This window comes from Sander vitreus, chromosome 7 (genome assembly GCF_031162955.1).
Source record: "Sander vitreus isolate 19-12246 chromosome 7, sanVit1, whole genome shotgun sequence".
NCBI lineage: Eukaryota > Metazoa > Chordata > Actinopteri > Perciformes > Percidae > Sander > Sander vitreus.
The window spans coordinates 8717387-8744375 of NC_135861.1; the positions used below are offsets into that span (position 1 = coordinate 8717387).

Genomic DNA, 26989 nt, shown 5'->3' on the forward strand with positions numbered 1-26989 from the left:
TCTCTCATTTTCTTTATGATCCCTATTGTTGTTATTTATCGTGATAATGATGAAGAGGATAATTCGCTGTCTGTAGGAATAGCCTAGCCTATTGCTTGACATGTCCCAGCTGACTTGCATGGTTCTTTGCAGGCGATAGCCTGTTTAATGGACATGAACGCACTACTGGATCGCTTTCACAACTACATCTTACCGCATCTACGAGGGGAGGACCGCGTCTGTCACTGCAACTGTGGAAGGTAAATGCCATCATCCTCGTACAATATTTGGGATATACATGGTGGTGTGTGCTTCTTATTTTTTTTTTACCCGTCAATTCTTAATTGTTAAAGAGGCCTCGAAGATTTCTGGCGGTGAAGTCCCGCAAAGCCGAGCTGATATCAGCGTTTACATAGCGACTGGTGTTTTTTATAGACGTTTTATTATTCACCCTTAGCAGATAGCCCGATGACACGTTTGGTCGCGTTTTTTATTTTTTTATTATTTATGTAGGCTATCGGCTGCGAAGATTTCGGCTTTGCTGCATATACGAAGGTGTGTGCCGGAACCATTAATAGGTAATGAACTATGAGCAATATAAGGCCGTTCAAAAACAATCGGAGCATCAAGTGCGCTGTGCGATTCACACAGGCCTACACGGTGTCGGCGAGAATATAAACCTGCTGGGCCAATAATGAACATATGAGTGCTGAAGTAAAGTGGTTATGGCTTAGGAAGTGCTATGGGGCTGAGGGTACTGGCTGTGTGCTTTCTCAGTCAGAGCAGGTTTAAAAGTGGGGGAAAACAGCAGCAAGACACTCATTAATAATTGAATCCGGATTTAATCAGCAGTATTATCCATTTTCCATCAACAGTAAGCATGGCTGTGTGGATGAGCAGAGAGCACAAGTGGGCCTCTGTTTTTATGTATTTTTATGGTTTTAAGTCTACAGTGCCCTAGGGTATGGCAACAGTGTTGGAGCAAAATTGAAAGTAAGAGTCCATCCATTAGATCCACACCTATATTGTCCTTAGATATTCAATCCTGATTGACCAATGTCCTGCAGGCAACCTATGGCTACATCCATGAGGACAGATGACTGTTTTAGGAAGGAAAATGTCACCATTCATGTTGGTGCAAGCTGAACAGATGCACATTAAAACAAAACAGCAGTGTATACTGTGCATACTGCAGTGAGGGGGTTGATGTAGCAGTTCATTTGCGGCATTAAAAGGACAGTTCATGTTTTTTTTTAAGCCTGCAAATTCACAAAGCGTTCATCATCAGGAGTTTATTAGATTATGCTTGTCAGAGAGGGATAATCTAAGTCAAAGTTTGGAAGGGCATCTTGCACACACTGACAGATGTGATGTGATGTGATGTGATGTGATGTGATTTGATATGGACTGATCAAGACAAAAAAAAATACATTTGGAGACATGATTTGTGATTAGATGATGCATCCCTGACTGTCTTATTTTGTATATTTTGGCAATAATGTCATCCTTGCTACTGCCAAAAGGGGCCCGGTTTTAAATGCAAGCAGGATTTTGTAGAAAATAAAGTAGTATCCCCAGCATTAAGCAATGTTTCCTATGTCAATAATACCAAAAATGATATATGTTTTCTCTGCAGTGCAAGTATTTAGCAATGCACAGGCACCGATAAAATAGTAAACCACTGGACAGTATGCACAGTCAAACCTATTCCCCTCCTGTTAGTTTTCAGGTTACTCACACAGTGTCTTTTAAACACATCTGAATGAGAGTCACTCATCTGTTTTTCACATGAACGGCAGAAAGAGCGGGATGAATAGAGCAGACCTGTGCTTGTGTTTCACATGCCTGCCCTCCTAGCTGTTAGACGTGGAGGTGTCGTGATGCCCACAACACTCACCTTATCAGGCCTGAGGATACAGCCAGTGTCATTTTTTATTTTGCAGCCTCTATGCTCTGATTTGGATGTAGTTGTATCTTCTCTGACTGGGGCCAAAGCCTGGCCTACGACAGCTGCCTCTGTGGCAGGGAAGAGATTTGGGAGTGGGCTGTGTGTATTTGCTGGGTGCACCCTGCTGATTGGTGTCATGCTGTTGTGAGAGCCTGCAGGATAGTTGTCCTCAGATGATCTAAATGCTGTCATTGTGGCATTTTCATCCTAAATCTTACAGCAAATCTGAATAGTTTTCATTTTTATACTAAAGAAGGCACATACACAATGATTTGCAGGGTGCAGGTGAACAGGACTTAACGTCAGTGTAAAGGTATACAGGCAGCATAAAATAATCCTTTACTTTATTTACAGACACCTGGGGAAAAACCTCCTTCAGGGAACAGAAACAAACCTGGAGGAAGATGTTGGCTTATCTCTTTAGATGTAGCTTAGCTTTTTTGATGTTTTGGCGTTAATGGACCTCGGTGGCTGCATGGCATCGAGGTCCAACAGGGGGTTCAATCCCCCATGTGGCTATAATACCTCTTCAGTAAGATACTTAAGATCTGTTTTTTTCTCAATATATATTCAGGACTAAGTGCTGTTGTGCTAAGTGGTGTTTCTACATTGCACTTGGAACATCTGTCAATCAAACTGCACAGGTGGATTTTCAGTTAATGAAGTTGCATTCCTGTAGGTGGAGATTTTTCTTTGTCCATAGCAGCTTACGATACTCACTTCTTCCTCAATTTACACCAGAAAAGGTGGAAAGATCAGTAAAACTTCCAGTGCATCATAGTCTTAAGCCCAGCAGCTTTCGTTAATGAGGTGTTATGTCAGTGAGAGATAAACAAAGAAGACTTTTATTTAAATATGTACACCTGCGTTAAAAACTGGGGCATTTACCAGTAGGGAGCATCTAACAAAAACTCTATTGGGTAGCATTACAGGAAATGTAGAATCCAGTGTTTTTGGAGGTTACTCGAGACTAAGTCAGGGCATCTCAGTCTCTGCTGCTTCAATTCTCACTAATTTTTTTTAAAATCTATTTCTTGCATGTTCTTCAAATTTGCAGAAGTGTAATAGAAAATTGCTGGAATACTCTTTTATGTCTTAATGGCATTAAAAACCTGCATCAGTCCAAACCTGTTACATCCTAATGTAATGTCCCAAAGTGTGCGGGCAGAAGTGTGTATCTGTACTCCCTTCCAGCAGTTACATCTCTCAGCTCCCACTGTGTTCCTTTACAGTGTTTGTCAGACAACTGCCTGTGTTGTTAAATTGGAAAAACCCTTCATCCCCTCTCAGGAGGGCGGGCAATACCAGTACAGTAAGACTTTCATAGCAAGCGGATGTATCTGTTTTACAGTGGAGCGGAGTCAATGCTACAATGTGGCAAAGTGAATGTGAGGGACTGGATGGTTGTTTATCAGCAGCTGCTGCAACAGTTGATGTGCAGAGATATATATATATGTTGTGTTATCATGCATGTTTTCCCTTATCAGTAATGCAACAGAGCGGTGTATTCACTGATCCACGACAAAAGCAGTTGTCTTTAAATCTGCATTTTATCAGCATAACCATTTCCATATTTTCACCTCTTTCATCTCCTGTGAGATGTGAACATACCTGGTTAGTAGCAATCACACTCCCTGTGGATTTGTTGAATTAAAATTGGTTTAAGTTCTTTCATGTCTCTCCTACTTGGAACAAATTTAAAGAGACTATCTAGTAAGAACCTGTTTGGATCTAGCATAGTTTTATATGGAAATAAAGAATCGGATCATTCAAACATAACATCACTAGTTATCCACTATGGCCTTCACAGTAACCAGATCTCAACCCAACTGAACACCCATGGGGAGATTTTGGAGCGATGTGTTAGGTTACACAGCGCTCTCCACCATCATCATCAAATCTATTGACGAATAGGGTTCATCGATCCAGTAGAGCTCCATAGAATATATGCCAATTAGCATTGAAGCTTTTTTGGAGGCCCGTCGAAGCCCAACAGTTCACTTTATGTTGTTTTTTCTTTTTAAATTGTCACGCATCTGTATGTCTTTAAGATGGCTAAGAAATGATTATTTGTATCTATGTTGGTTTATATTGAACAGTTCCATCACCTTGCCCTGTCTGTCCTCCCCCCAGGCATCATGTCCACTATGTAATCCCATATGATGGGGACCATTCCTTGGTGGACTCATCAGAGAACTACTTTGTGAGTGACAGTGTGACCAAGCAGGAGATGGACTTGATGCTGGGGCTGCTGCTGGGCTTCTGCATCAGCTGGCTGCTGCTGTGGCTGGACGGAGTCCTACACTGTGCCGTCAGGGCCTGGAAGGCAAGCCGTTACTACGGTAAGTAAACATTGTGTGCTGTTCTGCTCAAATACACATAAGCACAACTCAAAAAAGAGCTCAGCAATCCCTAAAGTGGAATAAAAATGTTTCTCTATTCATTTCGTTTGTGTGTGCTGAGGTGTGACTGCACTGCTCAATACAGGAAATGACATTTCACAGCATGTTCACAGGTACGGAAACTCGAATATGTTGACAGGTGAAATAGGTGTCTTTGATTCAAAGCAGAATTTGTGGTACAGTAGTAAAACGCTTGTATGCAGAAATATATGTATCTGTATCTATCCACCATATATATGCATGTGCAAGCGTTTGCTAGTACAGCAGTTGGAGCTCTGGTAAATGACCTTCCCCCCATTGCTTGGTCCATTTTTGGCTCTCTACACTGGGTTTTTTCTCAGTTAACTGCGACCTCTTGGAAAATCACAGCTAAACCTTCCAACTGTGCAATGATTTAGGCGAATGCTATCAGTTGAGGTAAAAACTAAATTAAAATTGCTGTCTTCTCTCACAAACAGCTGATTCGCATTACATTCCCTGAAGATATTTACCTTAATATATCTTCTATCTATTCTTAAATTGATTTTGATGGCATACAGTAGTGTAATCACTGCACCATATTGCTATGCTCTAGCAAGTCTTTCCACATTAGGCTGTTAGCTAAAATGTTGTGTTAGCATTGAACCAAACAGAATAGTTGACGTCTTTGGCAGCTGATGTCGAACAAAATCAGTTCTCAGCATGTTTGGGTGAATCCGTTTTCAGCAAAGGTTTGGATTAAATTCAACCTTTAATGATCTCATTGGGGACACTGCATGAGCAAAATAGCAAAACAATGTAGTCAAGTGAAACAGAGTATTTAAAGGAGTTGAAATAATGAAGATGATGGAACCCCCAATTAACATTTCATTGAGTTAAAACTCAATGGGAATACCAAAAAACAGCTTTGCAGGATACAAGTTAGCTAACGAGCAAAATGGTAATTCCCTCAATTCATATTTATGATTATGGCATTTCAAGATAACATCCGTTTTTCTGTTGGTTGTGGGCTAGTAATGTTTGAAATTTGGAAGTGTAGCTAGCACACATGAGTAGGCTATGTGCGGCATGTGGCTCAGTGGTTAGTCTCACAGCAAGTAGGTCCAGGGTAGATCCCTGGTCCGGGCATGGGCTTCCTGTGTTCTGTGTTAGCACGGGTTCCCTCTGGTTTCCTCCCACCACCAAAACATATTTCCCAAAAAGATGTATCCCCCAGGCGCTGTAAATGTAAATGGGGAGGGTTGCATCAAAAAGGGCATCTGGTTTAAAACCTATACCAATCAGCGGATTGTAAAAATCTGATTTCCATACTTACTAGATACAACTAGAAACAAATGATCAGCTACCCTTAGCAGCCAAAAGAAAAAGCATTTAAGCATAAGTGTATGTTAATAATAAAGAATAAACTTTTATACAGCACTTTAATTACAAAAAAATGACAAAACTAGGCTAATTTACAGTGTAAATGTAATGATAACACTATAGATGATGGAAATGTATTAAAAGACTGAAATTATTAAATAATAAAATAACTAAAAGATAGGAGAGTGAGAATGAGGATTTTAAAAAGGACATTAACTTTGGGCATGGACTTCCACAACTGACAGTAAACATAGGTCTCCCATGGTGGTGAGGAGAGACTTGGGAATCACTAGAAGGGCCCATAAAGAGGATCTCAAGCAGCAATCAGGCTCACTGTGCACTGTTAACAAATCACATGAATAAGCTGACTTAAAACCTTAAAATCAATTTTTGACAGGTAGTCTTTAAAGGAAGACAATGATTTAAGTAATGTGGTCATTTATCTTGAAGAGCGCAATTAACCTGGGAGCAGCATTCTGAATTAACTGTTGATATATATGTATGTTGATATTTCTCCTGCGAAGACCACAAGTGCGTCACAACAATCAAGCCTGGAGGAGACACAAGCATGAATGACCTTCTCCAGGGCTGCAAATGAAAGTCAAAAAACATCTTAGTGATGTGCCCTAGTTAAATAAAACACAATTACACTATTTTAGTTTCTTAAGACAGACCTGAGATTATGGGCTTCTGGCTTCATGTTTGTTGACAGGGTAGCACTAGTACAGGGACCAGCAGGGGACATTTTTAGGATCTCTGACTTTAAGTCTTTTAACTTTTTCAAAAATGTTTGGAAATTCAGTGCTTATTATAAGAGAGACATGACATAATGCAAGATACATCTATACAAGGCTTTTTTAGATTTTAAAACAGTGTGTCAGCTATGATATACACCAAGGAGAGCATATTAAAAGAGAATAATCAGGGATCCAAGATAGATCCTTGGGGGACACCACCAAGAGATTGGAGCTTATCAACATCAATACTTGCTGGCTGTAGCTCCATACACAAAGACCTAAGAGTGGTACATGTGTATGTACATCTTTCGGGAAAAAAAGAAATAAGTGCATTTCCCAAAATATCAAACTATTCCTTAAATAATCCTAAAGCAATCCTCTACCTATCAAAATCAATTTTGATCATTTTACACAAAACCTGCATTGAAGATTGGGAGCAGGTTGTTGAGCCACGATGACATGTTAATCCATTCATGCTGACAGAAACCATTCATGCCAACAGAAAACACAGCCCTTGCTTTTGGTCAGAAAGATGTACATGTTTGTTATACTATGTAGGCTGGAAAAACCTACTTAATTGGAGTGCAAGCTGCATATGAGGCAACAGGTATAATACATTGCATTCATCTTTTTACAGTTTTGTAGTGTTGACAGAGACAGTACAGCATATGTTCCACTTGAATTAAGCCAAGACAAGCCAAGTAAAATATGCCATTTGTCTGTATTGTTTACGATACTGTTGGTACACATGGTATTTTGTTTTCTTGGCATACAGAACTGACGATTCAAGGCGGCATATGCCATTAGCATGCCTTATTGAACCCATACCAGACCAGCACAAACAAGCAATGTGCCAATCAAGTTTCGTAGCGCACCCAGTGATAAAGTGTATTTGTCCCACTCAATAAAAGCTAACAGCAATTAAACACAGTCTGTGAAATCCTGTAAAGAGGCCTAATCTGCCTAAAATAACCAGTGCGGGTTAATTATTGGTGTGCAGGGCTTTCAACTCAACTTATGATATTACTTTTGACTCGAGAGTAGCTGTATGTTCCAGAAATGTCTCCATGTCATTAAGACCATAATGACTGCACAGTGGTTCAGTGGTAAGCACTGTCACATCTTAGCAAGAGGGTCCTTGTTTGAACTCTGGTCCTGTAACTTTCTGTATGATGTTACAGTACATGTATGCTCTCGGCATGTTTGCATGGTTTTCCTGCTTTAGTCCAAAGACATGCAGTTGCAGCGTGAGAATAAGAAGATAGCAATAATATACAGCTGCTATACATATTGTGTAATGCATTGGGTTTGCAGAATAGATACATAAAGGTGTCTTGGTGTGTAGATGTGTATAAGTCTCTCAATTCACATTACACTGAAGACAACAAATTAATGGGCAGTACTTGCTGAACGTGTTGTCTGTTAAGAAAATGTGGCCAAACTGTTTTTTGTAACAAGCATTGCTTTTTGTGTGATAACCAATACAATACATATATGAATACACATGCAGCAGTTCCCAAGACTGGTGGAAACCAGGCTCGAGAGATTGAGAAATGACTTCACTTCCACCATCTGCTGTGCTGTAGTGAAAGCTACATTCCCACATACAGTGTGTTTAAATCCAACTGAGTGTGATTGTTACTATCTATTTGCCTGTCTCCTGTCAGTACTCCTTCTCTGAAATATCTGTTTCATTTATCTTTCTATCTCCTCCTGACAGATGAAGGATGCATGTAACTTTTGTAAAAAAAAAAAAACATTTTACATTTTTTTATACACATGTGGTGTATAGTTCATGTGGTTTTGCAGACACAAACAAAGAAATAAAAAGGCTTTCAGTGATGCTAAAGCTAAGCAGCTATTAGACACATGTGAAATCATGACATGGCAGCATGAAATCCCTCATAGTCTGGCGCTCTGCTGAAAATACAATGCAGAGGTTTCATTTCTGTGCACTGGTAAGATGTTCACTGATGAGCTGAGTATTAGCATCCTGGATTACAGTGTTTTAATTTCTCACGGTCATGGCGATTTCAGAGGCTTTTCCACCCAGCCAGGATCAAACTCTAGGGGGAAACACTAACAAAGTTTGTAGCATTTCTTTTGGCACAAATAAGCTAAATTTAAAGATACAGAATATTGCAACAAGGCTTTTAAAAACGAGATTTTAAGGTTGAATATTCTGTCTGCTGCGCTCAGCGTCAGGGCAGGCCTGAATTGTGGAGGTGGCCTGGATCCTCAGTTTTAAGGATACTAAAGTAGGTGATATGTGACCTGGATATTTGGAGCGCCATGGAAAAGCTCAGACAGGATGGGAAAGTATCAAGCAATGTTAAAACTAAAAGTTATTATTTTAGTTATTTCTCATATAAGTTTTTAGGATAGGGGTTTTCCAGTGTTTTTATTAGCTGCTACAATAAACATGAGACTTGAATTGTACAAGCTTTGATAGTTGCAGGCTGCTGCTTTGTTCAGAGGTGTGGAAGGTTTTGCAGCAGCGAGTCAGACAATGCTGTTTTCTCCAGTGCATTAGTACAACAGTGTACAATACATCATCATAAAAAAAACACCCAGAGAGGAGGGAGCATCCATATTCATTAGCAGCAGTTAGAGTGGGGGATATAGGCTTCTTCTTTTGTACTGGGAGGGAATGCCCCTTTCTTCTGTGTGTGTGTGTGTGTGTGTGTGTGTGTGTGTGTGTGTGTGTGTGTGTGTGTGTGTGTGTGTGTGTGTGTGTGTGTGTGTGTGTGGTGTTGACTGTGACGTTGTTGCTAGGTCAGACTCGTTTAGCCTACCCAAGATGAGGAGTGAAGGTGAGGCTGACAGAGCGGGGAAGGGGTGTGTGTGTGTGTGTGTGTGTGTGTGTGTGTGTGTGTGTGTGTGTGTGTCTGTTGGGGATGCAGGATGGAGATGCTGTCACATCCCCACCCCCACTTACACACACACACACACACACACACACACACACACACACACACACACACACATGCACACACTCTCTCCTCCAGAGCTATAAATAGAATGAGAGAGAGCAGCTGGAATGACAAGTGAGAAACACACACACATACACACACACACACACACACACACACACACACACACACACACACACACACACACACACACACACACACACACACTACATTGAGATGCACATTGATTCCCATTGCTTTCTCTCCCCTCCTAATTCCATCTCTTGCTCCTCCCTCTTCACTTATTGAATCTACTCCTGGCCATTTCCTTTACAATGCTTCCTGCTGCAATTACTTTTTTTTCTTCTTATCACTGATGCGCTGTGAATATCTGATACCGGAGTATCTGAGTCTCTCTTGCAAAGAAATAAGTAAAAGCAGACACAAAAATTGAGAAAATGATGACTTGGCATTCAGCATATACCCCCCTCTCCCTTCCCTCTCCTCTAAAAAAAAACATAACAATTGTGCCCTCGCCTCCCATTTTCTGCCTTGCATTACCATTACTCCTGTCTTCATCCCATCATTTTATTCAAATGAGAGAAACCTGTCTTTGTTGCCCCTTTTCCTTTGGATACCCTTCAGAGCAGTCCTTGTGGACAGAATACCCATTCACAGCTATAAATAACTCACTATTTCTCCCTCCTTCCTCACCTCCCCTCCACCCAACAGCTCTTCCTCTCTTCCCCAACCCCACCACCAGCACCACCCCTCCTCTCGCTCATCCTCTAGCAGGGCCATTTGCTACTGGGTTTGGGGCTCTCCCCTCCTCTCTCTCTCTGCTGTCTCTGTGGACCTCCCTGGCTCCAGTTTATAACCCGACAAGTACAAATGTTTGCTCCGCCATTCCTCTCTAAATGTTATACACCTCACATTCATGAAATCCCACTTTGTCTCCATACGGTCACTTTCACGGCCGGCCTGTGTATCCTGTATGTATAGCATGGTGGCTGCTAACTGGTCAAAGACAGATAGAGACACTTGACAATTCAGCCTTTAATCTCACCTGTAAAATCCTTGTGACTGTAGAGACATAATGCCAGGGTGCAGTCACATGTTCAATGGCCCAAACACAAATGTTAAAAAAATAAAATAATCAAGGGCAACACCCCGATGCACTTGAAGAGATTGATGCTATTTACCTTTCTCATCCAATATTTCAATGTTCCAATCGATAATCTCGTCTGTGTCACTCTGCCCTTACTGTAAAAAGCTCAACCTTACTTCCCAGAATTAAAAGTGTTTCCAGCTATGATGAAGCCGGTGGCTAAAAGACAAATAAAATTAAACATGAGCTTTTTCATTCTGAGGTCTGTGTGGAACTCACATTTAAAGCTTAGCGCATCAGATTCTGGGTCATTTTGTGTATTAATGTTGTATGGAAGATATTTTTGGGCTTAGTTTAAAATTTGACTATTAAAATACAAATTCAACATTTCACTCAGAATTGTATTCTTATCAGGTTATATGGCAACGAAAAACAAAGGCATTACTGTATGTCAGAGATGGACAAAATGACAAGCCAGTATCCATTTTTTTTCAGGAGAAAATTTGTGTGAAAGAAGCGCTAGCACTCATTCAGATAAACATTGAAAAGGACAGTTCGCAGCACAGAGATCAGTCTTCTGTGTTGCTGGTTGTTGATGTGTCTTGTCTGCGTCTAACTGGATTTAGAGGCTGAAAACCAGATCTAAGAAGGATTTTCCACTATTGTGTATCTTGATCTAATGAGTGTGTCATCTAGCTGAGTCGTCTTCAAAAGCCTGCATTCAGTTGCTTTTGCTCATATCTGCACAACTACAAAAGTAAGACAATGTTGCTAACAGTAAACCACATACACAGTCGTTACACTTTATCATGTATACTTTTGAGTAGGAGTGAAGTAGGAGAGCAGAGAATGGAGTAATCAATATTGTGACGTGATTGTGACAAAATATTGAGACTCGCAGAACTCTCGCAGTTTTTCTGTTTGTCATTGAAATATTGGCATGTGTTCATGTTTTTGTGTGTTTCAAATGCCATGACCTATTTATGTAATCATAACTTCCCCAGTTCAATTCAGGGTGAGACCTTTATGTCACCCCTCCCTTACACTTCATGTTTCCCATCTCTCTCTGTCACCTGTGAAATAAAGGCAAAGGGCCAAAAAATAAGCTTAAAGTGCTTAGACTCACTTTGGTACACATTGTTCAGGGCCATATGCAGTATGCTAGATCCTTTTAAAGTATATGTTCTTATACAGTATCATCTTTTTTGTGTGTGATGTGGTTTAAAGAAAACCTATGGCATCAGCTGCCTTAATGGATTAATAAAATAATAAATTGACATTGTATAATATACATGTATATACAATATACAACTTTCTTTAACAAATCTCATTTAAAATTTCTTTAACAAAACTTAATTATTTAGTATTTTTAAAATCATGGCTACAGAGCTGACTCTTTATCTCAATTGTCTATACAATGTGAATCTGAAAGCACTTTATAATGCAGTAAATACATATACTACAGGTTTCATTCCTGCTTTATTTGTAATTTAAGATTTTTTTAGGAGTATATTTTTTTCTTTAGGCAAATTTTTCTTGATGTTGTATTTCTTGCCATATAATCGCATGCAACTTTGATGGTACCAATTGTGTTACCTTGTGATTCCATTCTTATTTTAAAGAATCAAAATCTAAAAAAAACTTATGGTAGCGACTTCCAATAGAAGACCAATTCAAGAGGCATATACATCATTGGGTTATTACACAGACCAGCGCATATCTAGTATTTAATAAAATGCCAAAATCGGTCACACACATTTACACCTGCATCCTCTGACTGTCCTGTTGCTTCTCATCTCCTTCCTCCAGATACCCCGTCCTGGTCATGGCTGCCCCAGTTCTGCAACCTTCGAGACCTCCGTCGCCGAGCCCAGCTCAGACAGCTGGAAGACTCCAGCGGCAACATGGTCCACATCAAGCAGAAGCTCTACCACAACGGCCACCCTAGTCCCCGCCACCTCTGACTCTAAAACACAAAATAAAAAAATAAAAAAAACCTAGGACCCTGTAAAACCCCTTTTCCTCTACAAAACCCCTCACCCCCCTTCCCAAACTACCCCTTGGCCAACTGTTGCCTCAGAGACCCTGGAAAACTGCCCTCCCACTGATCATAACATGGCCCCCTTAAACCCCCATGACAGGACTTTCTTATGACTAAACCCGGCCCCAGTCAACACTAAAAAAAAATCCCAAAATTGAGCAAGATGACGATTATTTGTTGCCACTGAAATCTTGTCTTATGTCCATGTCCACCATTGTGGGAGGAGGAAGGAAAAAAAAACATTTTTAAGGGTGTTTTTTCTGTATAGAGACATTTTCTGTGTTCATTGTTAAACTTGGCATGCTCTTTTAGAACAGGGTAAGATGTGGGCAGCGTATGGAACGGGATGAGAAGGGTGTCAGGATTTTTTTTTTCTCTATTGGGTGGATGTGGGACTTTAATGGCGGGGGGAGGGGCGAATGAGACTGGTGGGTGGGTGGGTTTTTGTGATGGTTAGATTGCTGCTTCTGTAAATACTTATAAATACAGGCAAGTGGGATTTAACAGTCTTTAAAAGGGGATGCGTGGGGGGATTTTTGTGTGAGTCGTTTATCAATAGAAAACCCAATGATGGACTGTGTGGTTAAAGATTATAGGAATGGAACAGGAAGATGAGTGTTTGAAACTGGATGTGAAACCATGTGATTTCTGCTAAAAACACAGATTAATTAGCTTTGTTACTTAGTGAATTACCTGAATGTATTAATTTTTCCTGTAAATATGTGAGGGGGAGGGGAGCGTGTACGGTTGTGGTCCGGGTTCTCTTTGCTATATTCTCATTCTTTAGTAGACACGGGAGAAATAAATGCCAGCCAAGATGAGTTCAATACCCACACCCCTCCATCTTCCCCACACTGTGCTCAACAGCACAGTTCAATTTTCTTTATCCAATTGCCTCTCACTTATCAGGAGCAACCAGCCTATCAGCAGAGGGAACCCTCACCCGGCCCCCCCCTCGTCCTCTGTGTCCAGACATTGCTGTTGTGAGGATGAAATGTCTGTTTTATTAAAAGTGCCATTGAAGCACAACAGTGACCTCTGATGTTTGATTGTGTCACTCCGATCATATGAGCGAAGATGAGAACACATTTTCATAGCGAGAGGTTATTTCAGAGCAGCAACAACAGACAGATTATACAGAGAGGTCCTGCTGACTACTTCAGTTTGGCTTATTATTCTAATAGAAATTCCATGAGCACTGACTAACAATACTTCTGAAATGACTAACATGCTGATGTAACAGAGAAAAGCCCTCCATTTATCCACTGGCGCAATATGACACGTTCCATTGAAAGTGAGGGCATTTAAAAGTACATGTTCACCTTGGTTGGGTATTCTATAGCATGTATAACTCTTCAATCTGCATGGACAGTACCAAATATTACCTACCACAGGTGTCCATTATTCTTTCAAAAAAATATAAGCCGCAGCTGAAATTAATAATTATTTTCATTATTGATTCATCACTGAAGTATCTTTTATAGTTATTGTCTGATCTATGAAATGTGCATTACAATTTTCTAGAGCCTGAGTTGACATATTTAAATTGTTTGTACTGTGACCAGCGGTCTCAGAGCCACAGATTACAGGTTACATTTTCAGTGATATAAAACTAAGAAATAACAAATAATCCTCACATCTGAGAAACTAGAACCAGCGAACGTTATAAAAATGACTTCAACTATTAATTCATTACCAAAATCTCTCAATGCTGTCGAGTAGTTGATTAGTCGACTAATAATTTAGATCTAATATAAACTGCATCGATGGTGCATTTTGTTTGCTTTGTTTTTTTATTCTTCATGTGCGAGAAAGGTCACACACCCGCCTGGATCTGAAACACCGTGTTTGTAAAACATCGGTATGGCAGCAGCTGTAAACAAAACAAATCTCAAACCCCTGATGTTAACCGTGTTTATTGTGGAAGGTGGGTTACTGTGGACCTAGTGTCACATTGTCAGAGCTACAGAGTACCTATGAACTACATTTAAATAAGGGTATGGCAGAAGCCACAGTCATTCTATGCAAGGTGAAAGAATATATCTTTTGCTATGAAGCGCCAGGGTAGAGATGTTCTGAACGAACATTTTGCAGACGTGCTATTGAACTCTCGCCATCTCATGAAGTGGCGTATGTATGACACACCAATTAGTATGCTGTTATTGGCGTGTTATAAAGAAGCACACTTGCTTCTCAGCGTGTTTATCAACGCTGTTTGGCCTCCATTACCTTGCATTTGAGTGTGAATTGACGCCGTAGCAAGTCGCATCCCGCGTGTGATGTTTCCTTTCCACGTTTGTTGTTTTCCTAAACCCAACCATGTTCTTCTTTTCCTAAACCCAACCATGGTTTTCTTTTCCCCCGTGTGTGATGTTAAAACCAACTGTAGCCTCGCGATAACACATAACCTCACGATAACACGCCACGTGGCTTTAGAAAGTGTTGTGTATGTTTACGCTGTGCTACAGCAGACTACCGTCTGTAGCGTAGATATACAGGTGCTGGTCATATAATTACAATATCATGAAAAAGTTGATTTATTTCAGTAATTCCATTCAAAAAATGAAACTTGTATAATGTATACATTCATTCCACACAGACTAATATATTTCAAGTGTTTATTTCTTTTAATTTTGATGATTATAACTGACAACTAATGAAAACCCCAAATTCAGTATCTCAGAAAATTTGAATATTGTGACAAGGTTCAATACTGAAGACACCTGGTGCCACACTCTAATCAGCTAATTAACTCAAAACACCTGCAAAGGCCTTTAAATGGTCTCTCAGTCTAGTTCTGTAGGCTACACAATCATAGGGAAGACTGCTGACTTGACAGCTGTCCAAAAGACGACCATTGACACCTTGCACAAGGAGGGCAAGACACAAAGGTCATTGCTAAAGAGGCTGGCTGTTCACAGAGCTCTGTGTCCAAGCACATTAATAGAGAGGCGAAGGGAAGGAAAAGATGTGGTAGAAAAAAGTGTACAAGCAATAGGAATAACTGCATCCTGGAGAGGACTGTGAAACAAAACCCATTCAAAAATGTGGGGGAGATTCACAAAGAGTGGACTGCAGCTGGAGTCAGTGCTTCAAGAACCACCACGCACAGACGTATGCAAGACATGGGTTTCAGCTGTCGCATTCCTTGTGTCAAGCCACTCTTGAACAAGACGCAGCGTCAGAAGTGTCTCGCCTGGGCTAAAGACAAAAAGGACTGGACTGCTGCTGAGTGGTCCAAAGTTATGTTCTCTGATGAAAGTAAATTTTGCATTTCCTTTGGAAATCAAGGTCTGGAGGAAGAGAGGAGAGGCACAGAATCCACATTGCTTGAAGTCCAGTGTAAAGTTTCCACAGTCAGTGATGGTTTGGGGTGCCATGTCATCTGCTGGTGTTGGTCCACTGTGTTTTCTGAGGTCCAGGGTCAACGCAGCCGTCTACCAGGAAGTTTTAGAGCACTTCATGCTTCCTGTTGCTGACCAACTTTATGGAGATGCAGATTTCATTTTCCAACAGGACTTGGCACCTGCACACAGTGCCAAAGCTACCAGTACCTGGTTTAAGGACCATGGTATCCCTGTTCTTAATTGGCCAGCAAACTCGCCTGACCTTAACCCTATAGAAAATCTATGGGGTATTGTGAAGAGGATGATGCGATACGCCAGACCCAACAATGCAGAAGAGCTGAAGGCCACTATCAGAGCAACCTGGGCTCTCATAACACCTGAGCAGTGCCACAGACTGATCGACTCCATGCCACGCCGCATTGCTGCAGTAATTCAGGCAAAAGGAGCCCCAACTAAGTATTGAGTGCTGTACATGCTCATACTTTTCATGTTCATACTTTTCAGTTGGCCAACATTTCTAAAAATCCTTTTTTGTATTGGTCTTAAGTAATATTCTAATTTTCGGAGATAATGAATTTGGCATTTTCATTGTCAGTTATAATCATCACAATTAAAAGAAATGAACATTTGAAATATATCACTGTGTGTGATGAATGAATATAATATACAAATTTCACTTTTTGAATGGAATTACTGAAATAAATCAACTTTTTCATGATATTCTAATTATATGACCAGCACCTGTACACGTGGATAGCTCAAAATGCGTACAGATAACACGCCACTTGGCTTTAGGAAAGTGGCGTGTATGTTTACGCTAAGTCATGATATCACGTTGTGCCAGAACTGGTAACCTAACACGTGAGAACATCCCCATCTAGAGGACACATTTTCAAAATGTCACCCAGCCACAGACTTTGAAAATGACGACGACCAGAAGAAAAAAAAGCAGAATGCAATAGTCTGACAATCAGAGTGGTACATGCTTTTACTCAGAATCTTACAAACCTACAGGCCATAATCAAACTATTACCTTAACGCTGGCATTCACAGTAATTAAGTTACAAACACACTGATAGAAGAGTAGACATTATAGGGTGAATGTTTTACACACTCAAGTGTTTAACTATTCCAACAGGTCTTTATTCACAAAAGCTTTTTATCAAAGTTTTCACGTGATCATTTTGTTGGACTCGGCTTGGCTTGTGGTTTGTCGTTTTCATCTCCACTCTGGTTATTTGAAAGAGGCTTCTCAGTTTGACTGGGTTCTGTTTCTCCAGTGCTGGGTGTCTTAGAGGCAGCCGACTTCTCGGTGGTTGGACTCTCAAGTTTTTCAGACTGTTCTGACACCACAGTATCAACCATGGTTTCTATGTTGGGAACAGCTGCTGAGTTTGTCTCATTGGTGACTTCAGTAACTACAGTCTCTACCTCCTCTGCAGCCTTCGTTGTTTTGGCCTCAGCTTCCTTGGCAGCAGTTTCAGTATTCTCAGGCAGTTTCACATCTTCCGTAGCCCCAGTGTCAGCCTCCTTGGTTGTTAGGACTTCGGCTTCCTTGGACACCTCTGCAGTCTCTGTATCAACCTTGGTTTCTATGTTGGAAACAGCTGCGGAGTTCGTCTCATCAATGACTTCAGTTACTACAGTCTCTACCTCCTCTGCAGCCTTTATTGTTTTGGCCTCAGCTTCCTTGGCAGCAGTTTCAGTATTCTCAGGCAGTTTCACATCTTCCGTAGCCCCAGTGTCAGCCTCCTTGGTTGTTAGGACTTCGGCTTCCTTGGACACCTCTGCAGTCTCTGTATCAACCTTGGTTTCTATGTTGGAAACAGCTGCGGAGTTCGTCTCATCAATGACTTCAGTTACTACAGTCTCTACCTCCTCTGCAGCCTTTGTCATTATGGCCTCAGCTTCCTTGGCAGCAACCGCAGTATTCTCAGGCAGTTTCACATCTTCTGCAAACACACTGTCAGCCTCCTTGGTTGTTAGGTCTTCCGCTACCTTGGAAACCTCTGCAGGTGTGACTTTGGCTTCCTTGGCAGCAATCTCTGTAGCCAAAGTCTGACCTTCTGCGGCAAACTCAATGGCAGTAGTCTGAGGCTCCTTGGCTTCCTCTGAAGCTGTGGCTTCAGTTTCAATGGTAGACTCCGTTGAGAGGACTTCAGCTTCCTTGGCAGCGGTCTCAGTCGTCGCAGGTTCGACCTCCTTAACAACCTCTGCAGCAATACTCTCAGACTCCTCGACGACATCTGTCACTACCACTTCGAACTCTTTAGTAACCTCGGATGTTTCAGATGCAGTTTCCACTACAACCTCATTTGGATCCTTGACAACTTCACTTTCCATGGCTTCAACTTCCTTGGTGACTACTGCTTCCATCTCCTCAGTGATGGTTACTACGGCATCAGCCACCTTGGCTACATCAGCTGCTATTGCTTCAGCCTCTTTTGCAATGTTTGCCAGGGACTCAGACACTTGAGCTACATTGTTTGCAATTTCCTCTGCAACCTTTACAGCAACAGTCGCGACTTCCTCGGCAGTCTTAATGGCTTCAGTTTCTACACAATCAACAGACGTGGCAGCTGACTCAGTTTCTTGGACAACAGTCTCTTGGGAGAGTCCAACTAATATAGCCTCTGGCTCCTGGACAACATTAGAGACAACATCTAATTCCTTCTCCTGAGGAACAGCAGAGACTGCTGTTTCTGAGTGCGCTACATATTTTTCCTTAACTACTTCAATGGCCTCAGTCTCTTGCGCAGCTATATCAGCAGTTGGCTCTTCTTTACTCACAGCAGCAGTTTCTCGGATGGTGGAAACTGGTATACCCTCAGCCTCTTTAACCTCAGTGACTGTATCCTTTACCTCAGGAACAACAGTTTCTGTAGCTACAGCTGCGCCTAGAACCTCCTCAGTCAGGTCCTTGGCGGCCTCAACCTCCTGCACCAAAGGGACAGCAGTAGCTGTCTCAACAACGGTTTCAACTGTATCATTCAAGACTTCACTTTCTTTAACCAATGTGGCTGCCTCTTTGAGGATAGCATCTGCCTCTACCTCTGAAGGATGAGCGGCTGCTTCTGCCTGGAGAACATTGTTCACAGCCTCGAGAAGTGGAAGGACTTGTTGTACAGTCGGGGCTGTCGCTTCAGTTTGTGCTAATGAAGAAGCTTCCTGGGCTGTGATTCCTGCAGCCATTTCCTTAGGGAGATGTACACCGACCTTGCCAACCCCCACACCTGCTTCCATCAGCAGCCAGTCCATTTTCTGTGCATGCTGCTTGATGGCATCATCAACTCTTGAGTCAATCATCGCTTCGGTCAAAACTCCATCTTCAGAAGAGTATGCGGCAGCCTTCCAGGAAAACAAATGTAATAAAAGGTTGGCTTTAGATTTGTTTGGAAACAGAAAAATAATATTTTGTGTCGACAGGCTTTTCTACTCACCTGCCAGGCCACACCAAGTTTGGAGATTTCACGACCAGACATGCCTTCTGCTCGCTTTGCAATGTCTGAACACTTGTGGCCATAGTCGAACTGAGCCAATTTTAATCTCCTGTTGAGTTAAAGCACAAGAGGTTTGTACAGGAAGTTTGTACTTGAGCTTTAACTTATTTCTTATCATTGATAATTCGTACACTTACTGGTTTCAACTGCTAATGCAATGTGCAACGCCTTCTGTGCTACACTTCTTGAGGACTTAAACACCATTTCATGAAAGCAATAAGTAGACTCAGACACCACTATGGTTTCAGGACTGAACACATTATATACACCACTATGCAACTTGAGCTAGCAAGGCGACCTCTAGGGACCAATGCTTTCCTTTGCGGTAGTCAATCACCTCTGCTATGGAGCAGCAACAGTAGTGGTTTGAAATTGAAATACAATCAGTGTATACTCACTGTCTCCCTGTAGTGGCAGGACCCAGCACAAATTTGTCGAAATACAGGCGCACCAATCTTTCCCTCTCGCCCAGACCAGGTAACGCAAAGTTTACAATCTCATCAATGCGGTCATTAATGGCCCAGTCGAACTGTTCTGGCTGGTTACTGGCAAGCACCAGCATGAACCTGAGGAGAGAGAGAATGAGACCACTTAGACCCAGCCAGTGACCTTTTCAGTCATGGCAAAGACCTTTTCATGCCCAGCCATGCACAGTGAATAACGTAAAATACCAACTTGTTGCTCTGCTCCCCAGTGCGGTAGAGAAATGCATTAAGGGTGGCTCTGAGGTCCTCACTGATTTTCTCCTGCAATGCAAAAATCATGACTCATGAATATATGATTAAAACACAGGGCGCCATCACCGTGCATATGACACTGCAGATGAACTCACTGTGGCTCGCTTACGCAGGAATGCATCAGCTTCATCTACGAACAGCAAGAGGCTGCAGAGAATCAGAGAACAAAGAGAATGTGCTTAAAAACTGCCATTGTTAATGTAAAGGCATTTCATGTTATTCGCCATTAAAATAAAAGCAGCTCTGTATGTAACACAACATACATAGAGTCTACACTATTAAACTTTCAGAGTCAAAATTTAACAGCTGATATACATCGTAGTGTTAATTCATTGAGTATTAATGGAGCAAATTAAAGTGCCTTACCCTCGCCTGCTGGTGCTGGCCCAGTCAAACACCTTGTGCATGGCAGTGACTCCATCGCGCCCCATGGGTGCCACATCGCCACCTGTCATGATGGCATAGTCCATCCCTGAATGGAGAGCCAGTTTCTGAAAAGGCAATGGAAAGAGCTTTGTTCAAATAAGGACAGAGGCAAAAAAGAAAGAAATACAAAACTGTTGTAAAAAATTATGAGTAACAGCTAAGCTAAATATATAGAAAATATACTGCTTTACAAATTGACTGCATCTTTGCATGAAAGAACTACATGTACAATGTCAAAAAACATAAAAGAGAAAGAAAATCAAATGATGAGATAAGATGTTTAAACCAGCCATACCTTGGCAAAGAGTGTTTTTCCAGTTCCAGGGGGTCCATACATCAGGATGTTTCTGTACAAGCCTCTGTTCTGCCTGGTGTTACGAGTGGCGATGGCAACATCCCTTACACGTTCCTCCAAAGTTGGCTGTGTGATCCACAGCACAATGAAAAGATTTTTCACGACGTTAAAGACTAAATGAACGTTTAATTCAGAATATATCAATGCAACAAAAACCATGATGAGTAAATGACTCACGCTGAGCACCACCCCCTCCAAGGCATCCTGTGGTCTGCTTCTCAGGCGCTTGGCCGTCTAAAGATGAGGAAAACAGAGGGAATTGCATAGTGACTTGATTAAGCATAAAACCATTAAACAGTAAATAGGTAGGCACAGGCATTATGTCTGAAATCTGAGTGCTTGTAAATAGAAGTTCTTATTATCTAGTCATAACATACAGAACATCAACATCATTTTAACATGTTATTACTGATGAGTGACTTTCCTGCTCTTCAGAGGTTTCTTGTCTATTATATAGATTTGGGCTAACAATGTGGAAAAGAAATAACCAAATAACTACTTGAAACATTCAGCACACATCCACCCCGTTGCCATCTTTGTGAATGTACTCATTCATTTTACACACTTCATTGGTATAACTCCTTAACAACTTTGCACAGCAAATAAGTCTTAAGATCAATCAGATGAAGACAGAGCTGATGACGCTCAACATCCCAAACCCCCCAAAAATACTAATAGAAGACACAAACCTACCCATGACCAACCATTTCACTTACCTAGGCAGCACTGTCAGCCATGATGGAGGAACAGGCAACAAAATCACAATCCGACTCAGCAAGGCCCGAAACACCTTACAGAGACTAAACAACGTCTGGAAGTCTGCCCAGTACAGCACCAACACCAAGCTGAGACTTTATCAGAGCTGTGTCTTGTCTACCCTGCTATACGGCTCTGAGTGCTGGCGAACAACTGAAAGCGATCTCCACAAACTGTCGACCTTCCACACCAAAAAACTACTTAAAATAAAGAGAATATTCTGGCCAAACACCATCTCCAATCAACTTCTACTCAGGCAGTGTAAACATGACAACATGGCTACCATCATTATGAGAAGGCGATGGAAATGGATTGGACATGTAACACGTAGAGTAATACGCGAACTGCCCTTCACTGGACACCAGATGGCAAACGTAAAAGAGGCCGACCCAAGAATACCTGGCGCAGGACGGTGGAGGGAGAGCTGAAGACCCTACATCACACCTGAGGCTCTATAAAGACACTGGCCCAAAACAGACAAGAGTGTAAATCCTTTGTTGTTGCCCATTATGCCAACAGGCACTGCCACATTCAGTCCATTTGGCAGGATTAGCTGGATATACTGCAGACGATACATGAATTAACAAATCCATTTAAACAATTTCTTTCTCAAAAATAAATTTGATGCGCTACCAGCTGTTGATGATGATGAGTAGTGTTTTCAAAAACAACAACATAATAAATTACTCCCTATGCAGAATGCATTCATTTACATCTAAAGCTGCCTCATTAAAATATACTACGGTATTTACACACACACACGTCCTGCATGTTTCCCATTCTTGTGTAGATGGTGGTTAGTTTTATCAGCAGGTTATTGAACACACAAATAGTACAAACATGAATATAAGGATGTGGTTTGACCTTGATTGGATGTTTGATGGCCTCTGCAACAGTTATCCTGGAGGTCTCTCGGACCAGTGAGGGTTTGCCTAGACGAGCCTCTATGTAGCGCCCGGCCACCGCGGTGGTGTTCCTGGCAGTATATACTCCTGCTGCCAACAGCGTCAACCCAGCAACCTGTGGGGGACAAAAAGACACACACACACACACACACACACACACACACATATATTCAAGCATACAGCTGTATAGCATAGCAAACATGAAGACCACTGCTTCCCATAATCCTCTGCAGTCCTCCTGTGGTGAATGTGTGACAAAGCGTGACAGGTCTGACATGGATTTACCGTGGCTGTGAGTTTGTCCCAGTCAGAGACGAAGGCCCTGAATCCCTCCCCAAACACGGCTCCTGCCGTCCTGCCAGGGACAAAACACAATTATCACACTGACTGCCTCCACTGTGGCAGCTACACTCAACTGCCGCCCTCGGGGATTTTACTTACAGCTGAGAGAGATACAAGGAGATAAGATGCCAGTTACTCTGAGGATTAAGGAAAGTGTAAAGTCTTTTTGCCTCTCACTTTATAGATTCAAGGACAGTTTGTCTGTGTTCAGCAGCCTTCAGGCGGATCTGTTCCCTGATCAGGTCCGCGTTCTCCCTCTCCACCTGGGCACGGGCTTTGGCCTCCGCTTCTATGCGAAGCAGGTCATTCTTGTGTCTCAGATCCATTTCATGTTCAATGGTAGCTGGTAGGAAAAGAGGCAGATATTAAAAAAACGACATGCTTCTGACAGGGCTGAGACTTTGACCTACTTAAATCAGGGTGGTATAACTTAACACCGTGCCAAAACTAGATTAAACGGATTTAAAAAGATACAGTTTCTCTTGATTTATTTAATTAATATAACACCATTACAAAAGGGTCTATTCATGGTTTTTTGTGGTTAAATTAAAGAAAATTTAAAAAGGAGTAACCTAGCTAATTAGAGCACAGACCCAATGCAAATGTCTAATGAAGAGCTAATTCATCATTATGATAAATACTAGAATAACACTGTATTCATATTTTGAGAGTGTCTTGAAACTCCCCTGGGTTGGGTAGTTTTCTTGCAACACCGAGTACGTGCCCCAAAGGAGACTAGCAAAGGAGCAACACATCTAACAGTGAGCCATATCCTCTCGGAGTCATCAGTACTGATCAACAATCAGTACTGATCAACTTATTGACACTTGCAGATATATTATGGTCATTCTTTGCTTTGGAGCAGCACAAATCCTGCTTAGAGTATCTTGAAGTAGGGTAATAAAGGAGTTGTTTTACATTACATTATTAGTGGATGAATAATGTGTAAATGCAAGGGTGCATTTGGTTTTATCTTCTACCTTTTCTCATGGCCTCTTGCTTCACAACTGATTCTTCTTGTTTGCGAAGGTTCTCTTCATTGAGGAATTGCTGTAGATTAGAACACATGAGGAACGCTCCATTTAGGTATTCAGGTGTTCATTTCAAGTGTTGATTTAAAAAGGTTTACCTGTTGCCTGAGCTGATCATCATACCTCTGTCTGGCAAGTTTGTCCTGATATTGTGCCCTCTGGAGGCGATTTAGAAAATAATTCAATAAATTAAAAATATATATATCTTGTAGGTGAATCAAGTGAAGAACAAGGTGTGTACGGTGTTAATTCCATACTGCCTGGTTTTGCTTTGTCTCCTCTGCCAGTGTTTTGCGTCTCTCCTCGCCTTGGAGGCGGATCTGCTCGCCCTTCAGCTGCTCCAAAGCTGCCTCATATTCCTGTTGGGTGGTTTGGTTTGTGTTATGCGTAACGACATCAGAGTTTAGCAGTTACCTGTTCTGAACACATGTATCAGTTGATCACCCAATCACATGTGAGGCACTTTTGAAAAGAATCCCCCTCCACCAACACCTACTTTCACTTTACTCTCATGCTCCAGCTGTACAGTCTGCTCCTGCATACGAGCCAGGGCCAGCGCTTCTTTGGCATGTCCTGTTGAAATTTCAAATAAATAAAACAGTGAGTTATGCTGCTTTATTCATTTAACTATTTAAATTTTAACCACAAGGACAATTATAGTTACACTTTTGGGTATATGGGTTCAAACTGGCACTACAAGATGATGCGGACCTGCCTGTTTGTCAGTCAGTGTGTTTTAAGAGAGCACAGCAGATATTTAAAAAATAAAAATAAAAAGAAGGTACAAATGAAAAGCTGCACAATCATTTCAGAAGCAGTCTGGGGTGTGAGGCTCCTTACGATGCTAATTCAATTTGTATAAAAAAAGTGAAAAAAAAAAAAAAAACTAAAGAAGAATCTAAGACATAAAATAGTGCAAGTTAAAACATATGGATATATATATCACACACACAAAGGTGAAAACAGTTGTAACACAGTATGTAACAGTATATAAAGATAAACGGTTTTAGGGTAAAGTGACATGCGATGGTCCCCCATCATGGATGGCAGCTCTGAGCACGAAGCCCTGGGGGACGACTGTGGTGAGGGTCAGGGTGGAGGATGTGGTGGAGCTGTGGTGAGCTGACAGGCACTGGGTAAAATACCCCCATACAGTGACCAGCAGTAAGCATGTTCAACTGCACTACTGACATGAAGGGCATGACGTATGTGACAGGTGAGGGGCTGAGCTTGCGAGGACACTTTGTTCCATATGTTCTGTACACGCCCCCAAACTCTCTCTTGCTGCATAATGTGTGGAGGTCAATTGAAGGGTTTGCAAAAAACATGCGTTTTTATTCATTTAAAAAATGTTTTTATTATATTATATATAAAAAATATTGTCGCTCAAGGTAATAATCAAACTAGTGTTGGTTTATCCATTTTCAGAATGGCTTTTAGAAATGAATTCTTCAAATAAGCAAGCAAACTTGTAGCAAAGAGGTAGATCAACCTGTGCAACTAAATTAGGAAATCGGCAAGCCAACCTATTTAAAACCACTAATATATTACACATACCTTGAGAATAAATAATTGTTATAGTATTCCGATATAGGCGTTATACATCACATCAAGGCAGAACATGGTTCACAGCAGCCCCTGGCCTCCGGCGTTTGGTGGGGGTAAACCAGTTTAAAAAGTTGAAATGTAATGTAGATTGCACCGCTAACTTTGGTGGATGTATGCAGAATAAAGGATCACAGTCGACAGTTCAGCAGTGCACCTTAGTTACAACCCGATATTAAAAGTTTGCACATTTGCAAAGTAGAAACTTAGCTTTCTGCCTGACATTTTTGTGTGGAATTCGGCGCAAGGGACCATATCCGAAAAGAACAGAACGTACCAACCATAGACTGTAAATATTTACAGGCTATGGTAGTAATTTCCCCATTGGGAAAGTTTGTCCACTGCAGAAAAACAATATACTGGAATAACTTAAGTCATTGAAATGACGAAAGAAAGAAAGTATAGGCTACTTTTGTTAAATGCTGGTAAAATGAGTACGCACGTGATTTGTCGAGGTCCCTTGCAGCTTTTGCAGCTCTCTCCAGTCCAGTCGGGTCAAAGTTACTCCATTTGTCCCCAGGTTTGCCTCCCCCTGGATCTCCTGCTTCACCTCCGGCTCCTTCAGCAAGAGCAGCCGCTGTCTGCTCGTCCACTGGCGGCGAACCGGAGCCCTTCCCCCAGCCGAAGAGCCACGACATGCTGCTTCAACAGTTCCCGAGCAACAGGCTACAGAGCCTCCACGACAGTTGTCTAGTAGTAGCCTAGTAGCTCATGCTTGTTGGGCCAGAGTCAAGTACACCAATAGGTGAAAAAACTTCCGGCCAAACCTATCAAACTAAAACAAAGATGAACTCGGAAGGAGGAATTTAATTAAGTTATATAGATTGTTGTACAAAATGTTCCTTTCCCCGCTTGTTTTATGGTAATGTATATACACTGTTTTTATTACCATAATCCATGGCAAATTAAATAGATGATTAAAATAAATCTAAAGAAATAATATCCCGAAAAAGCAGACCGGAAATGTCAGTTTTAGTTGAGTGGAGTGCTATATCAAAGAATTATTCCTTTTATTGTTTTTTTTTTTTTTTAATATGCTTTTATTCTGAACAAAACAAAATCCGTTTAGGCTGCATCTGATACTGCCCGAACAATACAGCCATGCGTATTATGTATTATTAATAGTATTATATCATGTATTATAACTGTGAGGTCCAGGGGTTCTTATTATTGTATTGTTATCTGTATATGTTTATTTGTGTGAAAACAGGGGTGTAACATATTTTAGGTTCTGAGTCAGGGAAATGTCTTGGCAGCCCTATTGTGTAAACTAATATGATGTGTGCAGGTTATTTCTTATCTGAAGAGTCAGTCGTAAATGTTCAATTTTACTGACCATGTGAACAAAGATCATTGAATACATTAAAATCTACCTGAGTACATGAGTTTTTCCCTCGACCTTCAAATGCATTCCCATCTGAATAGCTTACTGCGTACATCTCTGGCCCAGACTAGTCATGCATATTGAATGAGAACAGACTGGCAGACATTACATTACTATATTACATACATAAAAT

At 41.3% G+C, this 26989-nt stretch overlaps 2 protein-coding genes across 2 annotated transcripts in view; one reads left to right on the top strand and one right to left on the bottom strand.

The window, feature by feature from the left end:
- The window catches only part of tmem240a (transmembrane protein 240a), a 12826-nt gene extending 330 nt beyond the window's left edge, over window positions 1-12496 (top strand). Inside the window, exons 2-4 of the mRNA XM_078253920.1 lie at window positions 133-239; window positions 4061-4269; window positions 12237-12496. Of these exons, the coding sequence (XP_078110046.1) occupies window positions 133-239; window positions 4061-4269; window positions 12237-12391 (471 nt within the window). The 3' untranslated portion in view covers window positions 12392-12496. The remainder of the gene's footprint in view (window positions 1-132; window positions 240-4060; window positions 4270-12236) is intronic.
- A 4289-nt stretch (window positions 12497-16785) lies between these two features.
- LOC144520608 (uncharacterized) lies at window positions 16786-26222 on the bottom strand. Its single transcript, XM_078254451.1, has 16 exons — window positions 25915-26222; window positions 24364-24440; window positions 24125-24226; window positions 23966-24025; window positions 23817-23886; window positions 23014-23179; window positions 22780-22849; window positions 22454-22609; window positions 21011-21067; window positions 20774-20899; window positions 20419-20543; window positions 20148-20199; window positions 19991-20061; window positions 19714-19881; window positions 19256-19364; window positions 16786-19163 (listed from the first exon to the last, which is right to left on the bottom strand). Exons 1-16 carry the CDS (start codon window positions 26108-26110, stop codon window positions 16995-16997), a joined length of 3774 nt encoding a protein of 1257 aa, XP_078110577.1. The 5' UTR covers window positions 26111-26222; the 3' UTR covers window positions 16786-16994.
- Between the last annotated feature and the right edge of the window lie 767 nt (window positions 26223-26989).